The sequence below is a fragment of the Muntiacus reevesi genome, chromosome 2 (assembly GCF_963930625.1).
Source record: "Muntiacus reevesi chromosome 2, mMunRee1.1, whole genome shotgun sequence".
NCBI lineage: Eukaryota > Metazoa > Chordata > Mammalia > Artiodactyla > Cervidae > Muntiacus > Muntiacus reevesi.
Window position 1 is genome coordinate 41918713 of NC_089250.1, and position 27403 is coordinate 41946115.

Consider the following 27403-nt stretch of genomic DNA (forward strand, 5'->3'; position numbering starts at 1 on the left):
CTGGATGGAGGCCCCATTGGGATAGAACTCAAGTCTCCTGGAGCGAAAGACGGGGTGAAATGGAGAGAAGACAGTGGGGGGCCTTGGTGCCAAACGTGGCCTGTGTGGTGGGGGGGATGAGGTGGGGGAAGGGCTTGTGACTTCAACCTCCTAGCACCCTAGGGAGGATCAGTGCAGTCCCGGTTCTGAGAGCACCAGCAGAAAGTCCTCTGTGTGCCCCCTCCACCCTGGACGAGGAGACAGGAGGGGTAAGAGCACCTCGTGGTCTGACATCCCACCTCCTCCATCCCCTCCACCCTCTACTTCCTCGCCCAGGCCAAAGGCTTCGTGCCTGGACTGAGTTCTTGGGAGAGATGGGGCTGAGAGCCGGAACGTCTGTTTTCACTAATGAGATGCCGGCAGAATCAGCACTATAATCACAGATGGAGGAGAAATGGGGTCCTCCTGGTGCCTGGGCTAGCTGGCCGCTCTGCGCTCCGCTCTGGACAGATGCCATCAGAGGTAGAAGGGCTCGGGCTTCGCTGTCTGGCAAGCCCAGATCCAAAACCCTGGCTTGTCCATGACCCTGTTTTGTGACTTCTCTTGAGCCTCAGTTGCTTCATCTGGGAGCAGGAGTGAACAGCGTGGATGAGATGAGGTCACCCTCAGAGCCCTTCTCAAGGCACCTGGCACACAGGAGCACAGGTGTGAGGAAGACTATCACCCTCTCCCCCAGGTAAACGGGGTGGGGGGGGGCACAGTTGTGGGCTTGGCTTTACTGGGTCAGGCTAGTAGGCGCTGGCAGGTGTGGAGGGACAGCTGGAGACAGGGTGAAGCTGGGGCTGCCACCCCTGCTGACCACAGAGGTAAAAGGTTCTCATCAGCCCATCACTGAGGGCGGCCAGAGTCCCGGGGCCATATGGAATCAGGTGCAGAGGAGAACAGAAACATGCTTCCTCACCGTTGACTGGTGACAACGGGTCTGTCGGAGACTCCAGAGCAGGAAAGAACAATTTCCCCGAATAAGGAAGCAGTCTGAGAGACAGATTCTGTTTCTAGGAAACTTGGTTGGCTGGACGGGATTGTGGGAAAGCGAGACCCCAGCTCTGGTGGCAGAGAAAGGGCTTCCGGGATCCCGTGATGAGGGAGGAGGTGGGTAGGGACGCTGACCCAGATCCTGGGCGCCGGGCTGAGCCATCCTGGCCACGGGCAAGAGGTGACCTGCCAGGTTGTGCTGTGTGCTTGTGTGGCTGGAGCAGAGCTGCCCCCACTCCCCAGGCGTCAGCCCTGACCTGGTCTAAACCAGCACCCCTGCTCGGCTCGGCCAGCGTTCCCCAGACAAGCACAGGGAGACGAGTGCCCCCTGCTCAGGACTGGGTCCCCATCTTCTTTTTTTAAAAAGAAGGATTTATTTTTTACAGCACCGAGTCTTCACTGCTGTGTGGGTTTTTCTCTAGCTGCTGAGCGGGGAGGCTACTTTCCTGTTGTGTCTTCTCTAGTGTGGAGCAGGGGCTCTAGGGCACTTGGGCTCAGTAGTTGCGGCTCCCGGGCTCGGGAGCACACACTCAGTAGTTATGGCACACGGGCTTAGTTGCTGCGCAGCACATGGGATCCTCCTGGATCAGGGATTGAGCCCATGTTTCCTGCATTGGCAGGTAGAGTCTTCACCACTGAGCCACCAGGGAAGCCCCCCATCTTCTGCTTTGTCAGGTCCACCGTGCTGCAGGCAACTCCGGGCTTTTCCTCAAGTGACATCACCAACAGAGATGGAGAGAACGCTGTGGAACCCTGGGCGGGAAGTGGGGAGGGCCAACCAGAAAAACAGCAAGCCAGGACTGTGTATCGAGTGGCCAGCACCCCTGCCCGAGTCCCAGGGGGCAGTAGGGCATTGCAACATAGCTGATGGCCACACTCATCTCCTCTGACCACTGGAGGGACGTTCCAGCCAGTTCTACAGTGATGGGAAATAAAACACGTGAGACCTTAGGAAGATTTCCTCCTGGGATGGTTAAAGTGAAAGCGCCTTTCCCAGGATAAGTGCCTATCCCGGTGTCCGGGGATAAGTCTCAGCCCTCTGGAAGCACTCGATGGAAGCACTTCTTACAGAAAGTGCTAGAAGACAAGTCAACTGTTACCGGGTCAGGTGTGTGCGTGGACGGTGAGTGGAGTATGACGTGCGTCCTGCCAAGTTCCCCTAAAGAGGGGAGAGGACAGTCCTGCCAGCCTGCCCTGTGCAGGGGAGTTGTGGGCCCTGAAAACCCAGCAGCCCTGGCCGGCAAAGAGTTGTGGGTGCAGACCAATCAGACGCAAACATGTAATGTGATGGCCACCCCCTGACAGTCCCAGAATCACACATCTGCTGCAACAGAGACCTGGATAGTGGGCCTCCAGCCTCTGATCATGTCCTGTAGAATGTGCTCATCCAGCGAATCTGCTCCTCCACCAGGAGCACCGGCCCCGTGAGGGCTACTAGGAACAGGAAACAATAGAAGCACTAGGAGTGAAGCGGGACAGACACTGTTCCCCGCACCTGGGAGCCCAACTGTTTAGTTCAGATTAAGACTTTCTGAGACCTTAGAACAGCCACCCTGGTCCCCTTCAAGGATGCTTGTCCTTTGGCCTGGAAGCAGATGCTGGGAGGAAGCGTGGAGGTGCCAGGTGAAGAGCAGCACTTGGGCAATGGGGCAGCGGGGGGCAGCGGAGGACAGCACAGTTCCTATTATTGAGTGCCTTCTGTATGCCAGGCTCTAAGCGACTGCCTGCTGTCTGCTCGTGTCACCCTGACATCCCCGACACCCCATAAAGCCGGCGCTGTGTCGTCTCCTTTAAAGGGAGGCCCCTGGAGCTGGGGAGGTGAAGTCACCCACCCCAGGCTGGTGGGGAGGCCAGCCCCACACCCCCTGTTGCCCGGACCCAAAGCCGTGGACAATCCCCTGCCATGTGGCCCAAGTGGAAGCATTGTGTTCAGGGTGGGGCCCCAGTGGGGGCAGCAGGCTGGAGCCAGAGGGCAGGTATTGCCTTGTGGGCAGCAGTGACCCCTAAACAGTGTCTTTTCCCTCTTTTTGGAGTGGGTCTCCTGGGTAAGATCGGGGCAGGGCTGTTCCCGGGGAGACTGGCTCAGGCGGACGGACAGGCAGGTCCCTGCAGGTCTGGGAGGCAGAGGAGCCTCAAGACCCGTCCTGCAGGTTCCTGGTGTTTTGCTCACAGAACCCAGACAGCAGCGGGGCGCTGTGTCCAGTCCCTGGGAAGTGGAGCCACCCCCGACCTGGCTCTGCACACCTGCCCCGCACACTCAGCCACATATATTCGCATGAGTGCACACGCACACACACACACTTATGGCTACTGAGTATGCGGGTTCCCTGCCCCGAGGGTCTCAGGACTCACCTGGCCAGCCTGGAAGAGGTTCCCTTACTGTCCCAGCCTTCTCCATCACCTTTCCTCCTGTAGGACCAGGGTTGGGAGAAGTCGAGTGTCCCTGGGAGACAGAGGTCGGGGGCAGGAGTGGACGAGGCCCTGGAGGGCAGGCTCGCTGGCCCACCTGCCGGAGTCTCCTCTGCACCCCCCTTCCCTCTGCTCTAGGCTCTCCTTCCTCTGCAGACTGAGCACCCCTGCGGGCAGCAGGCACAGCCATCCAGTGCCCCTGTGGGGACCATGGCCTCCCTGCTGGGTCTGTAGCCCCTTCTCCCTCCTCCTGTGCCTGAGGGCTGCACAGGGTGTGGCAGTCCCGTCTCCTCATCCTCAGCCCCCAGCCTCCCAGGCGGCCATCCTTGTCCCCTTACCCGCTGGCCTTGAGAGCAGGATCCTCTTCCAGTGAATACTTCTAGAAGTGTTGGTTCCCACCAAATGCAAACATGAGGACTGCATAGTCAAAGCTATGGTTTTTCCAGTTTTTCATGTATGGCTGTGAGAGTTGGACAATAAAGAAGGTTAAGCACCAAAGAATTGATATTTTTGAATCAATTGGTGTTAGAGAAGACTCTTGAGAGTCCCTTTGATTTCAAGGAGATCAAACCAGTCAATCCTAAAAGAAATCAACTCTGAATATTCATCGGAAGGACTGATGCTGAAACTGATGCTCCAATACTTTGACCACCTGATGCAAAGAGCTGGACTCATTGGAAAAGACCCTGATGATGAAAAAGATTGAAGGCAGGAGGAGAAGGGGACAACAGTGGATGAGATGGTTGGATGGCATCACCCACTCAATGGACATGAGTTTGAGCAAACTCCAAGAGATAGTGAAGGACAAGGAAGCCTGGCGTGCTGCAATCCATGGGGTTGCAGAGTCAGATATGACTGAGCCACTGAACAACAAAACACAAGGTGGTCATGGAATAACATCACCTTCCGTTGATCAAAGAAGCTTCAAGCTTTGATCCTAAGAGGCCTGATCAGATACAGGGACTTATTATCCTATCTCAGAGCTGAAGATACAGACACACAAATTAAGTCCCCAAATCAAGGATGGAATTAGAACCCAGAGCTCAAGTCTCCTGACAGTATCTGCAAAGCTCTCCACTTACAGTGCAGAATCAGCGATGAGAGTAAACGAGATGAGAAGAAAAGGAAATTTAAAGCATAGATTTATATCTTCAAATATTCTTTAAAAATAAGCAAGGGAGCTGGGCTGGTCCCAGTAACCAGCGGCCCCACCCTCCCCACCTGGCTTATGAAGCTGGTCTCCCAGGAGAATCCACACCCTCCCCCCAAGATAGTCGTCAGTTTCATTGAGAAATTGATTGCTCATTATGTATTGGCCTCTGCACTCTTCTGCTCTGAGATGAGATAGTGATTGTCTTCATGATGTCTGTGTGCTCTCAGTCGTGTTTGACTCTTTGCAATCCCATGGACTATAGCCCGCCAGGCTCCTCTGACCATGGGATTCTCCAGGCAAGAATGTTGGGATGGGTTGCCCTTTCTCCTCCAGTGGATCTTTCTGACCCAGGGACTGAGTCCTGGTCTCTTGTGTCTCCTGCCTTGGCAGGCGAGTTCCTTACTACTGAGTCACCAGGGAAACCCTTCATGTGAGGAGTTGGGCAGCCAGAAGGTTTCCTGTCTCTTTCTGCATCTGGGTCCCCTGGACTCAGGGTGGCTGGGGGTGGATGTGCAGGGCTAAGAGGTGGAGAGGTATTTGCCCAACTGCCCTCTAGGGAAGGACAGAATGCTGTCTGATGGGCTGAACCAGAAGGAGTGGAATTTCCTAATTTCTCAGGAGGACAGAAGCAGTCTGCTCCTCCCCTGGAGGCATAGCTGGGGCAAGTCAGGGGATTTATAGGGATCTTGAGGGAATTTGCTTGAGAAAGTTACCATGGGGGCCCCAGGGCAAATGTCCCTTTACAGCCTTGGATCTCAGGGATAAGGACTTGGGTACGGTCCCCAGGGCCTGAGGTCTTGGTCTAAACTCTGTTTCAGAGCAGTGGGCAGAGATGAAACAGATAAGACCATGCAGCCCGGGACTTTTTCTGCTTCAGTTCAGTTCAGTTCATTTGTTCAGTCGTGTCCGACTCTTTGCGACCCCATGCTTAGGGCTGACTTAATAAAACCATAAGGCAGACCAAGTACACAGCTTCAGCCAACCCCTTCTACATCCTTCCGCCCCCGGCATCTTTGGGGGCTGCCCGATCCAGCCCAACTCTCTCAGGCAGGACCCCTCTGGAGTTATAAGTGAAGGGTCCCCGCCTTCCTGGGGTCTCTGTAGAGAACCCGGGAGTTAGGACAGAATCAGAGAAGCTAGATGGGAGCTAGAGGAGAGGATCTTGCGGGATACTGGAGGCTTCCTCTCGCCTCTGAAATCACACTTCGAACATTCACTTCATAAAAGAATCTCAGCAGTACTTGCAGCAGGCTCTGCCCGCCCCAGCTCTGCCTTTCTCCAAGCCAAAGGTAGGCAGATGCGTCCCCACCTGAGGACCTGCCGGCCACCATGGACTGAAGAGTGATGATGCCCACAGTGCATTCTGGGAGAATCCCACTCAGCTCTACCACCACAGCCCACCCTGCAGGATGAGGGCTGGACAGCCCCAGAGAGAACAGGAACACTGGCCACAGCCCTCCTGGTCCTCAGGGCTGTGGGAGGCTCCTCTCCCCTCCCCATGACAGTCTCTAAATTTGGAGAAGTTGCCTTGAGTCCCCCATCTTGAGCTTGGCTGGACTGTGAGAGAGCAGTGGGCACTGTGCTCTGCTGCCGGGGTGGGTGAGGCCTGGCCACATTGGTTCTCTGCAACCTCTCCTGGGGCGGGCCCGCCTCTCCAGTTCCTGCATTTCTCGTCTGTCTGCAGTCCGCTGTCCCTCCCTGGGAGGAGGATCTCGCCCCGGGATGTGGGGTGGGTGGGGAGAGTCCTCCTCCCTTTGCTGGGATGCACAGAAAAGGAGGGGGTTCCCAGCAGTGGCAAGGCTGCTGCCTGAGCTGTGTTCTCAGATACACACAGCCTTGGTCCCGAGCTGGTCCCAGCTCTGACGTGAGCCCCTCGAGCAGGTTGACAGCGAGCTGGCAAGTTCCGTAGCAGGTGCGAGCAACATGGCAGAAAAGCTGTCCGAAGAGCAGGTGGCGGAGTTCAAGAAGGCCTTCGACAGATTCGACAAGGACAAGGACGGCACCATCAGTGTGCAGGATCTGGGCACCGTGATGGAGGAGCTGGGACTGAAGCCGTCAGAGGCTGAGCTGGAGGGGGTCATCTCCCAGCTGGACATGGACAACAACGGCGTAATCAGCTTCCAGGAGTTCCTGGGGGCCATGGCCTCAGAGCTTCAGACCTCGGCCACGGAGGAGGGCCTGCGGGAAATCTTCCGTGCCTTAGACCAGGACAACGATGGCTACATCAGCGTGGATGAGCTCAGGCAGGCCACGTCCCAGCTGGAGGAGAAGATGTCTCAGGAAGAGCTGGATGCCATGATCCGGGAGGCGGACGTGGACCAAGACGGCCGGGTGAACTACAAGGAGTTCGTGCGCATCCTCACCCAGAACTGAGGCCCCCCGCCCCCTGCCTGCTCTGCTGCCCCCTGCCTCCGCCCGACTCTGGTTCCACTGCTGGGTCAGGCCCTGCTTCCATGTGGGGACAGTCGGTGGTAGGTGGGAGGGGCTTCCCCGTGGCCTGGGGTCTGATCTGCCCAGCCAGAGAGTGCTTGAGAGACAGGGGTGCTCCCTACCTTGCAGAGCTGTTGTGAGGAGACCCAAAGCGATGCGCCCGTTGGAATAAAGGGATGTGAGCTCCAAGGTGTACGACTGTGCTTGAATGGGGGTAGAGGGGGGCTGGAGAGGGTGGGGGTTGGGTGGGGTCGTTGAAGGGCCCCAGCGGGGGCATGTGGGGTTCTCTTGAGCCTCTCCCCATTCCACTCAGCCCTAGTGGGGGACCCTAGGACTCCAGGAGGCCCCTCTTTGATGCCCATGGTTGAGGAGGGTGGGGGGAGCACTATGGGTGGGATGGGGCAGATGGGACTCGAGTGCCTGCCTGAGCTCCCATCAGAACCTACGGCCAGAGTCCAGACCAGGGCTGGGACATGCCTGCCCCACTGGTGATGTTTATCACGCTTTGCATGTAGCCAGCTGAAAGAAAACTGTGTGTGTGTGTGTGTGTGTGTGTGTGTGTGTGTGTGTGTGTGTGTATGTCCTGCATTTGAGATATGGGGAATTCTAGAGCCAAGTTGGGAGCCCTGGAGGACCAGCCCTGCTTACGTGAAGGAGGGCAGGATGGTCAAGAAGTGGGAAGGACCAGAGATGCGGAGGTGGGGTAATGGGAGGGGGTCACACTTGAGGGGTGGGGGGTGTTTCCCATCAGATCTTAGAAAGACTTGGCTCAGGGAGGAAGATGCCCCTAAACTCTTCAGGTCCAGCCCTTCGGAACCCTTTGGGGTTGGGGCTCTGAAGCAGCTTCCTGGGTGTGCGTGTACCCACAGAGGAGCTGGGGAGAGGCCAGAAATCAGAGATGGGAGGAGCAGCCCCCCTTCCACCCTCTGAGGTCATGTTGAGGTGCCATCGGAACTTGGATCTTTGCAGTGTTGCTGTGAGGTTTCTAAAAACCATCCTGGTCAGAGCCAAGGCAGAGGTTCTCAGTGCAGGGCGGGGATAGACAGAGTCGGCCTACCTGGGGGGTTATTGCAAAACACCTGCTCAGTCCTTTACCCTCCCCTCTTCCTGTTCTAGGGCGAATGACAGAGCAATGTACCCGTGCAGAGGGGGTGGGGCCAGGCCATCGGGGTGTGCTGTAGCACCGATGAAGTATTCCCACCTGGGGATATTTTCAGTGGGTCACTGGGGCCCCATGACAGCACACCTGCTGCACGGTCCATCCTAGCCCTGTCCTCGGGGTCTCCCTGCAGTCCCCTGCTCAGGCCTGGGCTAGAGTGGGGAGGAAGACAGAGAAGAGAGGCAGGAGCTCTGTTCCCTGAGAGTTCACAGGGCGTGAGCGGGTGTGGCTTCTGGTGGAGATAAGAGGAAGATGAGGAAGGGGGCGGAGGCTGATCCCCCGTCCCGATATCTCAGGGGTGGGGCGTCCAGGATGGGGGTGGACCCCCCCAGAAAGTCCCCATCCTCTTAGGGATGCAGGTCACAGAAGGTGAGTTTCTAAATGAGAGATTCCTAAATGCCAAGTTGGTCCAGGGCGAGGGGCTCCAGGCTCTGCGTGGAAACAAGGAAAATAAAGATGTTTTGGATGAACTTGATGTATTTAGTTTTTAAAGTTCTGAGAATATGCTCTTTCTATAGTTCAAATGTCCTTTCTTTAATGAAATGACTCCGATGGCAGATTTTTTTTTAATCCCTTTCACGTACTTCCTTTGAAACATGGGGAATCCCATGTTAATTTTGACATCTTACTGTCCTGCGAGGCCCCAACCTCTGAGAAGAACATCTCCAGCCTGTGACACATAAAACTGATCTTCTTCCCTTAAAAAAAAAAAAAGAAAAAAACAATTCTTCTGACTTTGAAGAAGCATGAGGCTCATACCTGGGAAGAGCAGACTCTAGGACTGCGGGGGAGGAGGGGAGGAGGAGAAGGGTGGGGAGGAAAGAGGAGGAGAGGGAGGAGGGAACCCGGAAGCACTTAGTTCCCTAGGCTGGCTGGTGCTAGGATGCTAACGTACGTGTGTGTTTAGTCACTTCAGTTGTGTCTGACTCTGTGACCCTGTGGACTGTAGCCCTCCCTCTGTCCAAGAGATTCTCCAGGCAAGAATACTGGAGTGGGTTGCCATGTTCTCCTCCAGGAGATCTTCCCCACCTAGGGATTGAACCTGGGTCTCCTGCATCTTCTGTGTTGGCAGACAGATTCTTAACCGCTGAGTCACCGGGCAAGCCCAGGATGCTAATACATGGAAGCTATTTTACTCTCCATATCCGTGTGTGTAAAGATGTTATACTGAGAATAATGCAAGCAGTTCATGGATGGTTAGAGCTCGCAGAGGGAAAGAGAGAGATGAAGCCACCAGCAGCCTCTGGCTGGTGTGAGAACTTTGAGGCTCATCCCTGCTGAGCTGTTGCTGAAAAGGGCTTGCTGGGGCCGCAAGACAAGAAGAAAGCCGCAGCAGTTTCTCTTCATCTGTTGCCCCGGGGAACAGAGAGGGAATCGTGAGTCTAGGAGAGGAAGTGACTTGTTTCAGGGCTCTGATGAGAGAAGGACCTGGAGGGACTTCAGGGCTCCACCGGCACAGCTGATTTCCATGGAGATTCCTGGCAGCCCCGCCCCTGGAGGAAGTAGGCCTGGGCGGGGTCTGCTGGGTGGGCTGGTGGGGACCAAGGCTGGACCAGCCTCTCAAAGCTGCGGGCCTGCGTTTGAGTGCCTTTCTCCTTCCACCTGACACTGCAGCGGCTACAGAAACGGCTTCACATCGACTCCAGGGGGCCTGAATGACCTTGGAGTGGGGACCCCAGGTTACCCAACCCCTCAGAAGCAGCCCCACCCAGTCTAGACCCCAGGGGAACTGCAGAGCCAGGTGAAAGGTCCTGGCTCTAGGTCACATTGGGAAACCTGGGCCTCCAAAAGCCATTTTTCTGAAAGTCCACTTGCTAAGACTAGTTCTGCAAACTGTCAACTTGCTGTTCATCCCCAGTTTACCAAACAATTATCTCTAAGGACACTAAGGATTAGAGATTCACATCGATAAGATGCTCTGAGCAGTTTCTAAATATTTCTCTGAAGGTTTCTTTGTTCAGTTGGATATTTTAGTTTTTAGTTTGTGGCTTGAAAATTGGTTTTGTTGCTGTCAGTTCACGTCAACATTGAACCATAACCTGACAGAGATGAACGGTCTCTGGGTCTTTCTTTCTTTTTTAGTATATTGGGGAAGGGAACTGATTCCTATCAAGATGGAGTAGCTAAACCCTTGGCCTTAAGAACTGTAGATGGATGGGGTGGGTTTCTCTCCAATAGATTTTCAAACAGACTGTTGCTTCAATACTCCTTTCAATTTACAAATTTGTTAATTGCCTCCATCAAAGTGATATTTTGCATACACTTTAAGTATTTGATAATTGCTCATGTCTGAAATGTGAGTCACATGTTTCATTCAAACCGACATTTGGCTGAGCAGAGCTAAACTGACACATCTATGGGAACTGGCTGGGGTGAAACCACTTTGGTGAAAACAAAACTAATTTCAACTAAAGCAAAAATTCCCCCAAATCCTTCGAGGTAATAATTTTAATGAATTATGCTTTTTGTTGTTGTTCAGTCACTAAGTCACGTCTGTGAGGGACAGGGGAACCTGGTATGCTGCAGTCCATAGGGTCACAAAGAGTGGGACATACAACTAAAGGAAAATTCCCCCAAATCCTTCAAAGTATTAATTTTAATGAATTATGCTTTTTGTTTTTGTTCAGTCACTAAGTTGTGTCTGTGAAGGACCGGGGAGCCATGTGCTGCAGTCCATAGGGTCACAAAGAGTCGGACACAAGTGAGCAACTGAACACAACAACAGGGTCTGTAGAGACACAGGGAGGTTTGTTATGGGAACCGGCTCACGCATTATGGAGGCAAAGCCCTAGGACCTGCTCCCTGTGGGTGGAGGCCCAGGAGAGTTCAGTCCAAACTTGAAGGCTGGGCTTCAGGGGGCTGACGGGATATACCCTGATGTCAGTCTGGAGGCTCAAACCAGGAGCTTCCCCCCTGTCCAAGGGCAGGGGGAAGATGGAGGTCTTGGCTCAAAGCAGGGATTGAACTCGCCCTTCCCCTGCCTTTCATTCTGCTTGGACCCTCAATGGATTGGGTGATGCCCCCCCCCTCGCCCCCTGCCACTGGGGAGGGAAACCTGCTGAACCAGGTCAAATTCCCATCACTACTGTACACACCCCTCCCAGCTGCACCCAGAAACATGGCTCCTCCAGCTCTTGGGGCATCTCTTAGCCCCACCAAGATGGCACACAGAATTAACCATCACTCGGTGGAGGAGGGAAGTAAGAGATTCCAGGGCAGGTAACTGGCAGGACAGATGACGATCTGGATGTCAGACCTCTGGTTCCAGCTGATAAGACTTCAGATTGATGCTCTTCTCTTCCCCCGCAAAGTTGGGAAGAGCAGGTTTTCAACAGATTCAGCTGTGCTCCAGGTCCTCAGAAACACTCTAGATTAATTATCCAGACCCATTTGCTCTGTCACCCCGTCCAGTTTCTGAGCTTTGGGGTCATGAACACAGCTCCATCACCCAGATTCTGCTAGGTGGTCACAGTCCAGAGGGCACAGCCCTACATCTGAGAAGCCAGGGCCTGCCTCCTCCTTCCTGGCATCGCCCAGCACAGATGACCTCATCTGCTCCTCCCATGCTCCGCTTCACATTACCACAACCTGGGAAAGGGCCCGTGCCTCTGCAAGCTCCTTCTTGCTCACCTGCAACTGTTTGTTATCTCTGGCACTTGGGTCTCTTTCCCGCCTAGACGTCCCCGCCCCAGGGCACGGCAGGAACTTTTCACGTCATCCCTGTCGGTCCAGCCTGAGCCCGCCTTTGCTATAAGCCATGATTCCTTTTATATGCTAACACTAGCAAGCGAGTACTCTTTCTTCCCCCTTCTGATGTCTCTGTCAGAAGCTTTCTCTATCTCCTTTATACTTTAATAAAACTTTATTGCACACAAAAAATTATTTTTTAATTTAAACTTTTTATTTTGTATTGGAGAACAGCCAGTTAACAATGTTGCGATAGTTACAGGTGAACAGAGAGGGCCTCAGCCATACATACACATGTATCCCTTCTCCCCCAAACTCCCCTCCCATCCAGGCTGCTACCTAACACTGAGGAGAGTTCCCTGTGCTGTAAGCAGGTCCTTGCTGGTTATCCATCTTAAAGATAGCAGAGTGTACTATAAGCCATGATTCTGAGTGCTGGCTGCCAATTAAAGTGCCTGGAGAGCTTCGGAAAAGGTCACGTGTGGCCCCCCCCAATGTTCTGAACCCACAGTTGGTCCGGGGGTCCTTGATGTTCTGGGGTCCCTGGCTTGGCCCTCTGCTTCATGCATGCAGGTGCTTAGTGACTGAGGTGAGAAGGTGAGAAGAGAATGAAGCACGTATATGCCCCCAAAGCCACGGTTCTGTCTAATGCCCCCGGCCCAGGCCTCCTCTGCCCCGCTGGGCAGGGGGCGGTGCGCTGGGAGAACTGGGGTGGTGAGCATGGCCCAGGCTGGAGGCCGCTGTCTCTCACGTCAGTTCTGAGTCACTCTGGGAGCCGATGGTGCTCTCCCGGGCCACTCGCAGCCCCCACGCCTGCTTTGCTCCCCAGAGCCAAGCCTGGAGCCCCGGTCTTTCTGCCTGGCTGACCTGGGATGCAGATGGAAGTCAGATCTGAGGAGGGGGTTGCAGGTGCTTTCGGCAAACTGAGTTTTCCTGCATCCAGAGTGGTGGGTACCCACGTGGGTGCCGATGATGCTCACCTGCTCACTCATTCCGTCCACAGCGTTTCCTTGAGCTGCACACTGCCATGGGTCTGAGGACGGGAGGGGTTGGTCACAGGAGCCCCAGGAGGAGATGGAGCTGCCCCGAGTGTGCAAACAGGAGCCAGTTCTCCCCCAGGAGCTGGGCTCTTGCTGAAGCTCAGATTCCTTCCTTCATCTTCCCATCCTTCCCTTCATACAACATATTTCCAGGCAGAGTGCTGTCCAGCTCTGGTGATGCAAGAGAGTGCCCACTTTGAAAGCTCCCTGTGCTGGGGACAAACCCGGGCATAGATGAGAGCTGGAAGAGGGGGCTGCCCACTGGAGCACTGCCCCCACCCCCGCCAAAGATGGGGGACTCATCCTGTGGGAGGCAGAGATAGCTGGACAGGACGTTTCAGTGGGACTCTCAGCGTTGTGGGCTTTGAAGACCACATGGGTGGTGGGCATTGCGAGTATCCAGCAGTTGCTCACAAACGTGTGTTGAGGCCCCCAAGCTCCTGAGGGTGGAGTCAGTGAGGTTCTTCTGCTGCCTGGGCGTGCGTCCGAGTGGCCGCCCATCCCTGACCACATGTGGAAAACACATGATGCAGCACTAGTGGTTTGTTCGGTGAGAACACCATTTGGGGAATAACAGGGGTCCTGGGGGGAGAAGAGTTGGGAAGCATTGATGTGAGGTTCTCCAAGACCCTCTACTGCAAGGCCAGTAGGGGAGGAAGGAGGAGGGTCCCAGGCCCTGGGGGTGAGAGCCCGGGGTTGGGTGGGACTCAGATTCTGACCTAAGCCTCGCTTGCTCTGCCTGCTGCTTGTAAGGACGATGGGCCAGTCGTCCTGAGTCCACCTGGTCTCGGAGAAGGCTGGGGAAGAGCACAGTGGAGACCCTGTCCGAGTCTGGGGGGTCTTCACCCATCCCCCACTCCCTGAGGCTGAGCCCCATCTGCCCCAGCATGGGGGTTGGGTGGCAGGTGATCCTTGACATGAGGACCCAGCCCTGTAGCCAGGGCTCAGCTGCCCTCTGGGGCGGTGGCCCAGTTGATGACGGGGGTCACGGTCCTCGAGGGGAAAGAAGGCTGGACGAGGCACCCAGTCACCAGGAGAAGAGCCCAGGGAAGACCGTGGATTGGCGGGTGGGCCGGGGGTACCAGGATCTCCCCCCAGATGCCCAGGCTCACTTTACCAGCGGCCTTGGAAGGAGAGAAGCTGACCTTGGTGCTGACCTCAAGTTAGATCTTAGCCCTGATTTTCCTGTTTGCAAAATGGAGGTGGTAACACTTTCCCCCTGAGGGCTCTATCAAGTGGTACACAGGGTCCAAACCACCTCGGACCTGGTAGAACAGGCACAGATGTGGCTGCATGAGGCCTGGTGGTGTGTGTGTCTTGTCACAGGCTCCCAGGTCCCTGTGGATCCCCGAGCCCGAGATGATGGGCGTGTTTTACTCCTGCAGCTCTGGGTGGAGCCTGAGAGGTCCATGGGGCTCTGCTTCCTCCTCTGGGTTTTCCACGCGGCAGGGAATTTCCTGGCAGGAACCATTGCGGTATCTGTCAGGGCCAGTGGGCAGGGATGTTGGAAACACAGCCATTATCGCTCCCCAGACAATGCTGGTGTCTTGCTCTGTGGGTTGGTGCTGGCGAAAAAAGAAAAAAAATAGACTTTTTCAGCACATACTTTCAGACCAGAGGATTGTACTTTACATGTATGTTATGATTTTTATGGGGGAAAGAGAGGGGAGAAAGAAACAGAAAAACAATTAAACCAGCAGTTCTGTTCTTTGCTTTTTTTTTTTTTTTTTTTTGGTTAATTTTTTGGCTGCTCCACGTTCAGGATCTTAGTTCCCCAACCAGGGATTGAACCGGTGCCCCCTGCAGTGGAAGCACGGAGTCTTAACCCCTGAACCTCCAGGGGAGTCCTAAACTGGTAGATCTGAAAGGAAGTCCATTGCTGACCAAAGTTTGGGCCTGATGGTGCCCAAGGTGGTGTGAGGACTTAACCTGGCAGAGGTAGCCGAGGAGAGAGTTGGCCTCCCCCTCTGAAGGGGAGTGTCCCGGGCAGGACTTACTCCTGGTGTTTTGCTTTCAGGAGGCTGATTGTTACTGTTTCCTCTTATTTATAGTGAGGAAAGCTGGTTTTCCACTTATAATCATGGCCTTTAAAATATATTTACTGAGTGAAGAATGTTTGGAGTAAAGAGCAGCAGGTAGCGAATGGTACAAAAAAACCAGAGAATTGTGACGGTGGTTCTAAATGACCCGGCCTCTGGAGATATCCATGTGCCCAAGCCTTTCATTGTATTGAAGACTGGTGGAGGCCACAGGAGAGTGGGCTTGACCAGAGTCCCAGGAGGGAAAGATGGGGCGGTAGTGCCCTGGAGAGGCCGGGGGTAGAAACAGTGATGATGTAGGAGAAAAGGTCAGAAACTCCCCCAGTGGGAGGGCTGAGGCAGGGGCAGGAACAGCTGAGGGCAGAGGACCCTGGACTTCGCCCCCCTGCAGGGGCAGGCTCTCTCGCCCTGGGGAGGGCCCCAGCATGGTCACCTCCTGCCCCATTCTCAAGCCCAGGGGGAGCTCGGGACTCAAGCCGGAGGTCAAGATCTGGCCATAGCCACAGGGGGACCCTTTAAAAACACAGCTTCCAAAACTTCTGATCCTTTTCAAAGTTTTTAAAAAACTTTTGGAGGTCTCAAAACTTGTTTTTGCTCATCCGCACAAGGACCGGGAACTACTTTCTGCCTCGTGACCTATAGGTTTCCACCCAACTCCGAGGACAAGACCATCCTCCGTTGTAAAGTCAAGAGATTGAGTAAGAGCGGGCTGTTCAAGGTCAGCTTGTGGACCTGGTCCAGTGGGACGCAGGATTCAGGGGCAGAGGGCGGCAGGCCTCAGGCCACAGTCCATGTTTGTGACCTACTCCCCTGTTCGCTGCCCTGGGAGACTGGCCTTGGTTTCTCTCCCTGAGGTTTACTTTTTGCTCCCTCTGCTTTGGTCCAAGCCCCGGGACATGAAAAGGGAGAACAACCCCACTTGAACTCTACCTCCCCAAAGATGAGGGATTGGGGTATTCACAGGGAAAGGATGCGGCATGGTCTGAGGCATGGGGAGAGGTGAAAGGTGATGGGAAATAAACGGTGAGTTTCACTGTTGTTCTGAGCAGGTCTTGACTAAGCTGCGGGCTTTTCCACAGGACGCTTGTTCAGCAAATGGAGCAGTTAGCAGATGCTGAAAGTGGCCTTTTGGGCCCCGATGTCTCAAAGGTTACCAGGCGGACACTCGTGCGTGCCCAGTGGGAGGCTTAGGTGGACCCAACCAGCCTTAACTGGCTGGAGCCTGAACCAGACACAACTGACTCCAAATTCTTGGAAAACAACTTGGGCAAACATCTTATTATTTGTGCTTGGTGATGTGTGGAGGACACGCAAGCCTTTTGTGGTGGCAGTGAAAGCAAGCTTGATAAATGAGAACAGGTACAGGTGTAACGGATTTAACGATTTCCTTTGGTTTCAAAACCTTAATAAACATGAGTGCGTGCTTGCTAATTCTCTTCAGTTGTGTCTGACTGCGACTCATGGACTGTAGCCCACCAGGCTCCTCTGTCCATGGGATTCTCCAGGCAAGAATACTGGAGTGGGTTGCCATGCCTTCCTCCAGGGGGATCTTCCCAACTCAGGGAGTGAACCTGCACCTCTTACAACTCCAGCACTGGCAGACAGGTTCTTTACCACCAGCGGCACCTGGGAAGCCCTAATTTCAGTTTCTCTAGGAGCAAAGTAGCTAGTAGTTCTGGACCAGTGTCTTTGATGAGGTTGCCAGTGGCTGGGACATCCCTGGTGGTCCAGTGGCTAAGACTCCATGCTCCCCATACAAGAGGGCCTGGGTTCGATCCCCAGTCAGGGAACTAGATCCCACATGCCGAAACTAAGATCCAGTGCAGCAAAATAAACAAAAATTTAAAAAGAAGCTGGTGGCTGAGGCTACAGCATCTGAAGGCTTGGCTTGGGGCTCAAGGTTTCCTTCCCTGCTCGGTGGTTCCCTTGCACTGTGGGCAAGCTGATGCTGGCTGTGGGCATGAGGACTCCGTTCCTCTGCCTGGGGCCTGTCCACAGGCCAGAGTGAGAGTCCTTACAGCCTGGTGTCTGGCTCCCTCCAGGACCGAGCTAGGCAGAAGCGACTTCAGAGTCACGAGCTGTCACCTCCATCTTATTCTGTTGGTCATGCAGGCCAGCGCTGAGGCACTCCAGGAGGGGGCGGGGGAAGGTCTGAACTCCTGGACGGCGGCTCATGGCAGGCCTGACTGCTACAGGGCCCTCACAGCACGGAGGGTCTGCGTGGACCAGCTTCCATCTGGTACCTTGACCCTCGCTAAGGCTGAGTCGAGATATCGTGGCTTTTCTGGTTCATCCAGCAGATACGTCTGAGCACTTTTTCTGTGTCAGGAGAACTGGTGGGTGGGACGCAAAGGACAGTAACCTTACAGACCAGTAGAGAAGGTGATGCCGACGCTGGGAAGTGCTCACTGTCATGGGGGCAGCAACAGATCCCTGGGGGGACCAGTGGGGGGATGGGCCAATGGGGCCTCGGAGGCGCAACCTGGAACAGGTGAGGCCTTGCTGGGTCTGAGGGATTGAAACCAAGGATTAGTCAAACCCATCGCACCTGTCTTTACTCATCAAGGTGGTTTTAATTGTTGCTGCAGACGTCTGGCTCGTCCTCCAGGCTGCAAGGCGCCGAAGAAATCAGACGCTTGCACTGGTAGTTTTCTAGAAAGCTGGAGTCAGCTGTGTCTAGTTCAGCTGAGCAAGAGTCAGCGGTGTCCAGTTTGAGCTGAACTGGTTGAGACTGGCTGGGACCACTGACCTTTCAACTGAGTGTGCAAACGTGCAGAGGCCTGTTGCTGAACTACGCCTGCGCAGAGCGAGGATCGTGACACCCTTTCCATCACCTTTCCCCACAGTCCCTGTGTCTCAGATGACCTGCTTCTTCAGTCTTCATCCCATAAACACACAAGCCCCTTGCCTGAGGGGAACTGGATTTGAGGTTTGTTTTCCCATCTCCTTGCTTGGTGGCCTTGCTGATGGACCCTCTCTTTGGGGCAGACCTTGATGTCTCAGTGTTTTGAGTTGCTGTGCACCCAGGTAAAGAGGAGCCTGGTTCAGGAAGGGTAGGAGGGAGAGGGAGGGGGAAAGAGGGGGAGGGGGAATGTGTGGACGTGCAGGGAGGAGAAGGATGGAAGAGGGGGAATGGAGAGGGAGGGGGAGAGAGGGAGGGGAGGGGAGGAGGAAGGAGGGGAAGGGGAAAGGGAGGAGGTAGGGGGAAAGGGGAAGGGGAGGGAGGAGAAGGAGGTAAACGAGGAAGGGGAGAGGGGAAGGGGGAGGGGGAAGGGGAAAGAGAGGGGGAGGGAGGGAGAGAGAGGAAGGGAGGGGGTGGGGAAAGGGGGAGGGAGTAGCACTCTCCCGGGTTGGGGAGCCCGCCTGGCTGCTCAGGGTTGGGGGCTCAGGGTGCGGGGCATTGCGGGTCAGGGTGTCACTTTCCACGGCTCTGACCGAAGAACCTCATTCCACACCCTTTGGACCCATGCTGATCAGCAGGCAGATGCCAACAGCTGCCCTTGCTAGTCTGTTCCTGCAACAAAGACAGTGACTGGAAAGTTCTCTGGGAGCTCCCGCCCTGGAGGACCTGGCTGTGTTAGTGCTGGAGCATGGCTGCTGAAATAGCTTCCACTTGTGGAAACGATCGCCTTACGCCCCTGCCCCGCAGGCACGCAGCACGTCACTCAGATGCGGTCCTGAAGTGTGTACTGACATGCCTGTGGGTCTCTTTCCCTTGTTTTGGAATAGCGCGCTGCCCGCTGGGATCAGGCACATGGAGGTCTGAGAGGCCTCTCCTGACCCCGGCCTGCCGTGCCCCTGAAGCAGGAAGCTGTGCTGCTCCCTGTGAGATGCGGGCACCTCTGATGCTATGAAAAAGTCACCGCTGGATATTCATTGACCCCTGTGGTTTGTGAGGTTTGTCCCATGTGGCTTCACGGCCTCCTGTCTTAGGCCACATGCTGCTATGGGCAGAGACTCTGGGCAGACCCCCTCCTGTCCTGGGGCTCAGTAGGGCCCTGAAAACATGGTGGTGGAGTGGGAAGAAAGCAGGGGTGAGGGTGCCCCCAACTCTGCATAGTCAACCTTGGGGGTGCCTCCTGCCTGTCTGCTCCCTGCCCCTCCCCGTCATCACGGCTTCCATGTCTTTCTCTGGCAGGTGGGTGAGGAGCTGAGGGCTGAGCATCATACCTGGAGATGGAGCCTGGCAGGGAGAAGATGAGCTCATGCTGGCAAAGTCACATGCTGGCAGATAACAGCCTCTTTTCCAGACCTGGGGCAGTTTCCAGCTTCTCCAGTCACGTTCAGCCAACAGCTGTAGCCTGAGAAGCTAGAGGGGAGAGAGCTACTCCAACCAGTGGGGGAGGCCTGCTGCTTCCTGATCCCATCATACAGCCCTGCTGGGGAGGGGCCGGAGTGGGAGCCCCCCATGGTCCTCCATCCTCGAGTGCAGAGAAGACAGGAGAGAGGTGGGATTTGTGCCCAGGGCTGGTCCACTCCAGCTCAGCTGAAACACAATCTCCAACCCAGACTCCACAGGGGTGGACAAACTCCAGAAGGCAGTTTGGGGCCCCTCCCACCCAGACTGTGGGGTAGGCCCAGGACACATGCCTGTCTTAGATGTTGACCCTTCAGGAGTGGCTGCCCTGGGTGGGTTGGGGCTGGCATGAGAGCCTGAGGTCTGGCCTCTGGGTCACTGTGCTGGGCACCTGTTGGCCACGTTTGCAGAGCATGCACACTGTTATTCCTGATCTCTGCAGACTGTCTCGAAGGATGTGTGCTCCTAACAGCACACTGGGTCTGGGTAATTTTTTTTCTTTCTCTTAAAAGACAGACTTCTAAGAGCAGCTTTAGGTTCACAGCTAAACTAGGTAGAAAGTGTGACGTTTCAATATTCCTCCTCCCTCACACCCATGGCCTCCCCGTCATCTCCCCCGGCTGGTGCTTGTGTTACAACTGATGACCCCACATGGACATGTCATCATCACCCAGAGTCCACAGTTGACATCAGGGGTCACTGTAGGTGTTGTGTGTCCTGTGGGTTTGGCCAGACATATAATGACATGTATATTATACATCAATACAGCATCATACAGAGAAGTTTCACTGCCCTAAAAAACCGCTGTTCTCCACCTGTTCATCCCTCCCTCTCCACAAACCCTCAAAAACAGACCTTTTTATTGTTGGCATAGTTTTGCCTTTTCTGTAACATCAAAATAGTTGCAATCAGATAGCATGTAGCCTTTGTTTCTTCTATGTCTTTTCATGACTTGACAGCTTGCTTATTTTACCATGTAATAATATTCCCATCTGGATGCCCTGTAGTTCATTAATCCATCACCTACTGAAGGACACCTTGGTTTTCAAGTTTTAGCAATTATGAATAAAGTCGCTGTAAAAAAGCACCCATGTGCAAGTTTTTGTATGGACATGAGACTTTTAAGAGGCAGGGAGGTGGTTTACTGTCTAGTCCTCGCTAGAAACTTCCCTTGTAGCTCAGTTGGTAAAGAATCTGCCTGCAATGCAGACCAGAGTTTGATCCCTGGGTTGGGAAGATCCCCTGGAGAAGGGCATGGCAACCCACTCCAGTATTCTTGCCTGGAGAACCCCATGGACAGAGAAGACTGGCAGGTTACATTCCATGGGGCCACAAGAGTCGGACATGGCTTAGTGACTAAACCACCTTGCTGGAAGGTCTCAGGGTAGGGCTGCATGGATTAGCTTCCCTGGGGGACCTGGAAACATCTGCTTTCTCACTGGTTCAGCTCCAGGGGGAACCCATGTCTGTCTGGGAAAGAGGGCAGGCAAAGGAAGCCACTGATGGAGAGGGAAAGGAAAGGCAAACAGGAGAAGAAAGAGAAAGAGAAAAGGCTGTGTGGATTAAACTAGAATCCAGATTTTTCTGGTCCCATTGCCAAACTGTAACAGGGGACATGGATATCGAGTTGTTGAGGCAGGTTTGTGTGTCTGTGAGAGGGCAGAGAGTAGGCCATCTGTATTTGATGAACATTCTGATTTTATTATGAAAAATGAAGCCTGGGGGTTCAGAGGGGGTTAAGAGATTAAGGACTTAGATACAATCCTGGAATTTCATTGAGTTCTTTTTAACTTTTGTATTTTTAATGAACAATTTCAAACATTTCTTCAAAAAGATATGCTGAGTATAATGAATTCTCATGATGCCTCATCTTGCTTCAGCAGTTCTCAACTCATGTGGTTTGGTTTCCTTTTTATCCCCAACTATGCTCTTGCCCTATAATTTTGAAAGAAATCCCAGACCTCATGTCATTTCTACCCATAAAGATTTCAGTGTGTCTCCCTAGAGAGACTGCAATCATAGTACTTCTGTTAAACATAAAAACATAATCATATCTTGTGCACTTTACCCAGTCAATTCTGGATATTTTGGATTGTTTTATTTGAAAAACAATTTGTTCGATTTAGGATCCAAATAGGTCCATACATACATCGCAATGGTTTGATATGTCTCTTAGATGTAGGATCCCTCCATCTTTCTTTGAATTAATTTTACTTTGCTGAAGAAACTCATTTGTCTTAACTTCCTGCAGGTCAAACTCAGGCCGACTTTCTTGGCAAGACTGCTTAGGTGGGGGGTGGGCCACCTGTCAGGAGGTATGGTGGTCTTTATTAATGGTTGACATCTAGATCCACCAGGTCATGAGCGCTTACAAAACGGTGATATTCTATCACGGCTTCTTCACTGATTAGCTGGGCCACTGCTCTAAAGAAAACATTCCCTTCCTCATCTGTCTAGTTACCCTGAGATATGGTTTGTGGAAGAAAGGGCAGAATAAATGTTTATCAGTTTTCAAAGGAGCTGGGTTTCCTGAGATACTCCAAAGGGCGTTTAAAGTGGTTTTCTTCTTATGGATTTTGCAGCTCTGGGTTTAAACTCATTATCCCAGTGAGTGTGTCCATTGTCTCAAAGCCTCATGATAAACAGGACTATGAACACTGAATCTGAGGAAACTGTACCTGGTAAGTCTGAAGACTTGCAGTTCTGGATTTGCTCACACATGCAGGCAAAGCCCCAAGCCCCTCTGATCTGGGAAGGTCTCTGATCTAGGATTGAGGGAGATTTTCTTTGTTAGGGTACTCTGCTCACGGGAATTGGCTTCACTGGACAAAGAGATATGATTCTTTCTAGGGTGTTCTTTAATGTTGATTAAGAAAAGCCCAAGTTTGCAGGATGTTATCAGCTACTTTCACCTCCAGGACTTGTAACACTAACAGACAATACCACCCATCCAGTGATATTGCCTCCTGTGGGACAATGGGACAGTGTCTCCTTGAGGGGCCGGGAGGAGTTCTGATGAGGAAGAGAACCGGAGAGATGCCCACTCTGGTCTGCATCTCGGTTACCAAGACTGAACAATGGCAGCCCAGATCAGGCATCTGTTGATGGTTGTAAAATGAATTCAGTCACATTAGCATTAGGTATATGTACAGAAAACCAAGCACTGTGCTGGGTGTGCACATTTGCCCAAGCACTAAATGTACAGGAGAGCTAAGTCAGCACAAGAGTGGCCAGTCACCTGGATCAGGCAAGGAGACGCCAGTCTTAATCGATTCAAAGGTAGAACTTGGTGACACTGGTGCCCCGCTGGCTGACGATTCACCCAGGCGCCCGTGCCTCCCCTCCCATTGTGCACACAACCAGACCAAAGGTTCAGAAAGACCACCCTTTGCTCAAAACAGACAAACACAGTATTTTGAGTATTCAAAACAATATGCTTTGTTGTATGCTTGTATGTATTCAACTCAGACTCTGTGAAGAGTTTAAAGGCAAACTGAGAAGATAGTAAGTAGATGTCAGTACTTCCTACATATCATTTGCATAATGGCTACAGGTTGGCTACTCATGGAATTCTCTGTATCAGAATTACTGGGGGGAGTGCTGACAAATATTAAGTTATGACCCCTGTACCCCACCTCCCCACCCCCCCCACACTGATTCATTAAAACAGGTGTGGAAACTGGGGGAGGGGAGCTGGGGGTGAGGCCCAGTTACCTTTATTTTTTTCAAAGTACCCCTCATGACTCTGATGCTCAAACAGGCTTGAGAAGTACTGGAATAAATAATCAGAGATTTTCAAATACAGATGCAATTTCTGAAGGGTGTTCATTCTACACAGCTACTCAGTTTCTGGGTCTTATTTCTTCCCTAGAGCGATCCCAAGAAAGCTATACAGTTTCCAGTAAAAACATCTTTTGATTAAGAACATCTGAACTATTATTGTTTCAACAACTTAGGAAGCTTATCAAGGTAACTCTGGAAGAAACTGTATCTTACAACATCTCTAGGAATGATTAGAAATCTTGCTGATTTCCGATCACAACCACTGGTGTAATCTACACTATTTGGGTTTGAATTTGCAGAGCTAGAAACCTGAGTCACCTAAATTAAAATCTGAAATTAATCAACGAAGGTCCTTTGTTACTAGCTTGACTACTATATCCAGAAAGTGGCCAGGTGTTCAGCTGTCTTCGATTCAACTGCTGTTTCTGATTAGAGTGTGTTCTAATTGGTTTAATAAGATTCAAAAAACTTGACCTAATCTAATCTTTCTCTTACTTTTTGATGCATTTTGAAGGCATATTTGTGACCTTCTAAAACCTCTGTGAGGCTTGTCATCACCTCCTTGGCTGTAGCAGCATGTTCTGGCAAAGGTCCAGCAAACATCCACCAGTCAGGAAACCTTTAGGGTGATTATGGGTGTGACTCTTTTTTTAATTGTATAATTCATTTATACAGAGAAATCATTTGGAATTAATTATTTACAGTCTTTTTCAGTTTTCATTTCCACTGGCCAGATACAGTTCACATAACAGTCCACGTTTACTGGAACGGTCACCATGACAAATCTTCCACGACATGGGTTTTCAGTCCTCCCCCATCCAAGACAATGATTGCAATTGAACAGAAACATTTCAGAGTAAAACACTCACCAATCTCTTTTCCCCTCTTAACGAATAAATCTGCCAGAATGCATCTAATATGGTCAAATTTTCAACACATTTCCTTTTCTTTTCAAACCCCTTATTTGCAAGTACTGTAAATCAAGGCAAACAGTTCACATCCCCCAAGCCTTCTACGACTTACTACATACACTCGACTTCAGCTTTTACTATCTCTTCTCAGAAATGTCTGGCACAATCAGACATTTTTACTTTAAGACAAAACTACACTCTTTTTCCATCTGTTTTTTAAAAAAATACCTATTACCAGTCAATTGCCTTCCCTCTTGCTTTTCAGAGAATATTAACTTTCCATGAAATCCTTAAGATGGTTTTCTTTCAGCAGTTCAGAACACACTGAGTCATTTCATGTGTGTCCACCACCCTGAAACACTACATTGTAAAAATCGCAATTTTCTTAATTGGCTCAAAAACAGTATGGCTTGATTTCACTTGGTAAAGTTAATATGATTTAAAAACACACACACACACACACACATTTTTAATCAAGGGAGAAAAATACTTTAAAAACATGCCAATTTGAAAAGGGATCAAAGTAAAAAAATAAAAGGAAATACTAAAAACTACTTTACAATAAAAAAAAATTAAATAATCGGCAGGTTAAATCAATGAAAAATGAGGAATGTGCAGTGAAAAACAAACTAATAAAAACCATTCCAGTTGGCAAAATGGAAAACCTATTAAGCTTTGTTTGTTTTCCAAGGAACTTATGTTTCAATGTAAATTTTGAAATATTACAGACATTCCAAGTAGATCTTAGATGCCAATGTTACAATTTCAAATTCTGCATGCAAAGTTCATCAAAGAAACACTGGTAAAATCCTGGTATTTGCAAAATTTTAAGTTTTGGCAAATACTGTAAGTATCACAGTTTGTATTAAAAAGTCATGATGAATGCAGAATAAGAATACCCATTAAGTATTTCATTTGATTAAAAATATCAAGTTTGCATGTTCTAAATGATCTGAGAAGAAAAACAAAACAAAAACAAAAACCTGTAGTTTAACAGTAATGTGTATATATACCTTTAGCTGCCATTAAAAAAAAATAAAAGAACAACAACCAAAACCAACCACACACACAGAAGACATGAGACGGTACTAAGTAACGCTGCCGTGCTCATAGGACAGAAAGAAAAACTGTACAGGTCATAAATAAAGTCTCTCCCAGCTGCTAGCCAGAGCTTCCTTTATACCAGGGTCTCCTTCCGCTTGCCACCGACCTGGGCTTTGTCCCTGGCTTTGCGGAGGCTGGTCTGGGCTCGGGGTGCTTTCACGCCCATAGTGTTGTCTGCTGTGTGCACCGGGGCGCCACACTCAGCAGCGTCTCCATCAGCTTCGCCCTGAGTCATGCTAGAGGCCGTGGGCGCCTGTTTCTGGGCCCTAGCATTGCTGGTGGTGGTGGGGTTCTCCCCGCACTCCTCGTGGAACTCCGAGGGGCCGGTGGCCTGTCGGAAAGGGGCGATGGCGGTGCGGATGCAGCTGAACCACTGCTGCTTGTGGAACACGTCGTTGGCTTGGAGAGTGTGGGACTGGCCCGGAGAGGGGTCTTGGAAGCGAACTCGGAAGATGTTTTTAGCTAGAAAAATAAACATTGACAAAAGGAAATCAGACTTAGAAAGCTTATCGTAGATGATGTGGTCAGACTACATGAGTATGGGTGCTGGTCTTGCCACAGCAGGCACATCTATCTAGGAGGCAGTGCCCTACGTATTATGTATGTATGAGGCAGTAGTGCCCATGTGTATCACGTACACATGCTAGAGTCAGAGCGCCACAGCACCTGACCACTCAGCAAGTGGACCAGGTCGGGACGACAGAACCCATTTCATGTTTAGTGTTTTGTCTGGGGACAGATTCTTAATTATTAAAGCTGAAATCATTTAGGTTCTGAGGTTATGATCTTTGAAACCATTTTAAAGTGTGACTGGTACCTTTATCTGAGTTGCCAAAAGCCCCTCGGAAGGACCCTCCCATCCTCACGTCTCCATCCTGCAGGTCTTCCAAGACTAGCTCTTGGACGGGGATGGGCTGCCGGTAAACCTGGTAGGAGTGACGCTCGTTTCGAGTAACAGGCCGAGTCAACACCAAGATGTCTTGAAATAGGAAAATGTACAGTTTCTGGAGAAGCAAGAAACAAATACTTCTTAAATGTAGAACTTTGTGACTTTGAGTGAAATCCATTGTTAAAAAAACGTGACTGGATCTTAATTTTATCAAATTGATTTACTAAGATCCCCTTACAAATGACTTCATAAACATGGTGCTTTAAAAGCAATGCACGTTCTCCTTGGAGAGTTTTTCTCAATGTAGACTATACACAACTTTTCTGTCCATGTGTAACATTAGATCAGCAGCAGCTGAGCAAACGCCACGCACCACAAAGACCTGTCAGTGGCGGCGTGACTAGAAAGGCCAGGACTGTACACCATAGTCTTCTAACAGGGTGAGAACTTAAAAATGTAAGCTGGTAAAAATGTTAATGGTTCTGTTTTCTCTAAACAGAGACAAATCTAAGCTTTTATAGAACAATGAGGCCTTGTAAGAGAAATCACAGATGGAATATTAACTTTTTCCAAAAATAACCTTAACTTACGAATTGGGCTTCTGAAAAGCACATGATGAAATAAAAAAACCATTCCATGTGTATACTTAGTTCTAGCAGGTACCTTTGTAACTAAGATTGAGAAAAGAAGTCTGCTATCATTCTGTCTGCTGTAAAAGTTTGTTTCATAGTGCTAAAAACTTCCAATACTATAAACTCTTCAAAAAATTATTCTGAAGAATGTACTTTTTTATTAAACATCATAAATCTAATAAGTTATTTAGAAAGGAACCCCTAGTCAAACAAGTTGACTTATGCTTCAACACTAAAAAATAAATTATTACTGATTCTTCACCAAGACATTTAAGTCACTTACAGAAACCAACTATTTACTTTATCAAAGCTGATAACATAAAATCCAGTTACTTTCAGTATGTGATGAGTTTATTTTATAAACCTGCTTCATAATTCAAGTGGAAAAAACTAAACAATGGGAAGAGGGCAGGAACTGCTCACTTCATATTAGTGTTAGATGCACTTACGTGTCCGTTTTTATTTTTCAGTTCCCCATGGCAGAGCAACACTTTGCTTGCTTCAATTCTAGGGTCCTTCTGCTTTTCATCCAGATACTCCAGCTTGTCAATGTAATATTGGCATTCTGATTCACCTTTCTTCACGTTGATATCAGAGAGAACTCCTTGTATTATCAGTATCTAAAAAATTATATATATATATAAAGAAATCAATGGTGCATTTTCAGCATATTAATTTATCCTTATTTTCCTACAGGACTAAAATGTTGCATTAAAATGATAAAATTTTACAGCTTGAAGGGACCCCAGAAATCAGATAATTCAGTCAATCCCTTCATTTTATGCTGTCAGCCACACTGGTGATTTGCCTTAAGTCACACAGCTAGCTAATGGAAGAGGTCAGATTAGAACCCAAT

General features: G+C 51.1%; 2 protein-coding genes across 3 annotated transcripts in view; one reads left to right on the forward strand and one right to left on the reverse strand.

Moving 5' to 3' along the window:
- Window positions 1–6499: 6499 nt before the first annotated feature.
- On the forward strand, window positions 6500–6949 carry LOC136158488 (calmodulin-like). The gene has a single exon (XM_065920301.1). The coding sequence runs from the start codon at window positions 6500–6502 to the stop codon at window positions 6947–6949; it is 450 nt and encodes a 149-aa protein (XP_065776373.1).
- A 16682-nt stretch (window positions 6950–23631) lies between these two features.
- Window positions 23632–27403, reverse strand: part of NET1 (neuroepithelial cell transforming 1) — a 35635-nt gene continuing 31863 nt past the window's right edge. For both annotated transcript variants that reach the window (XM_065921383.1, XM_065921384.1), the window contains 3 exons: window positions 26997–27167; window positions 25844–26030; window positions 23632–25488 (listed from right to left, as the gene is read on the reverse strand). In XM_065921383.1, the coding sequence (XP_065777455.1) occupies window positions 25100–25488; window positions 25844–26030; window positions 26997–27167 (747 nt within the window). In that variant the 3' untranslated portion in view covers window positions 23632–25099. The remainder of the gene's footprint in view (window positions 25489–25843; window positions 26031–26996; window positions 27168–27403) is intronic.

What these genes read in the sequence shown, in the direction of transcription:
- LOC136158488 (XM_065920301.1), top strand. Translation starts at nt 6,500, where the DNA reads ATGGCAGAAAAGCTGTCCGAAGAGCAGGTGGCGGAGTTCAAGAAGGCC.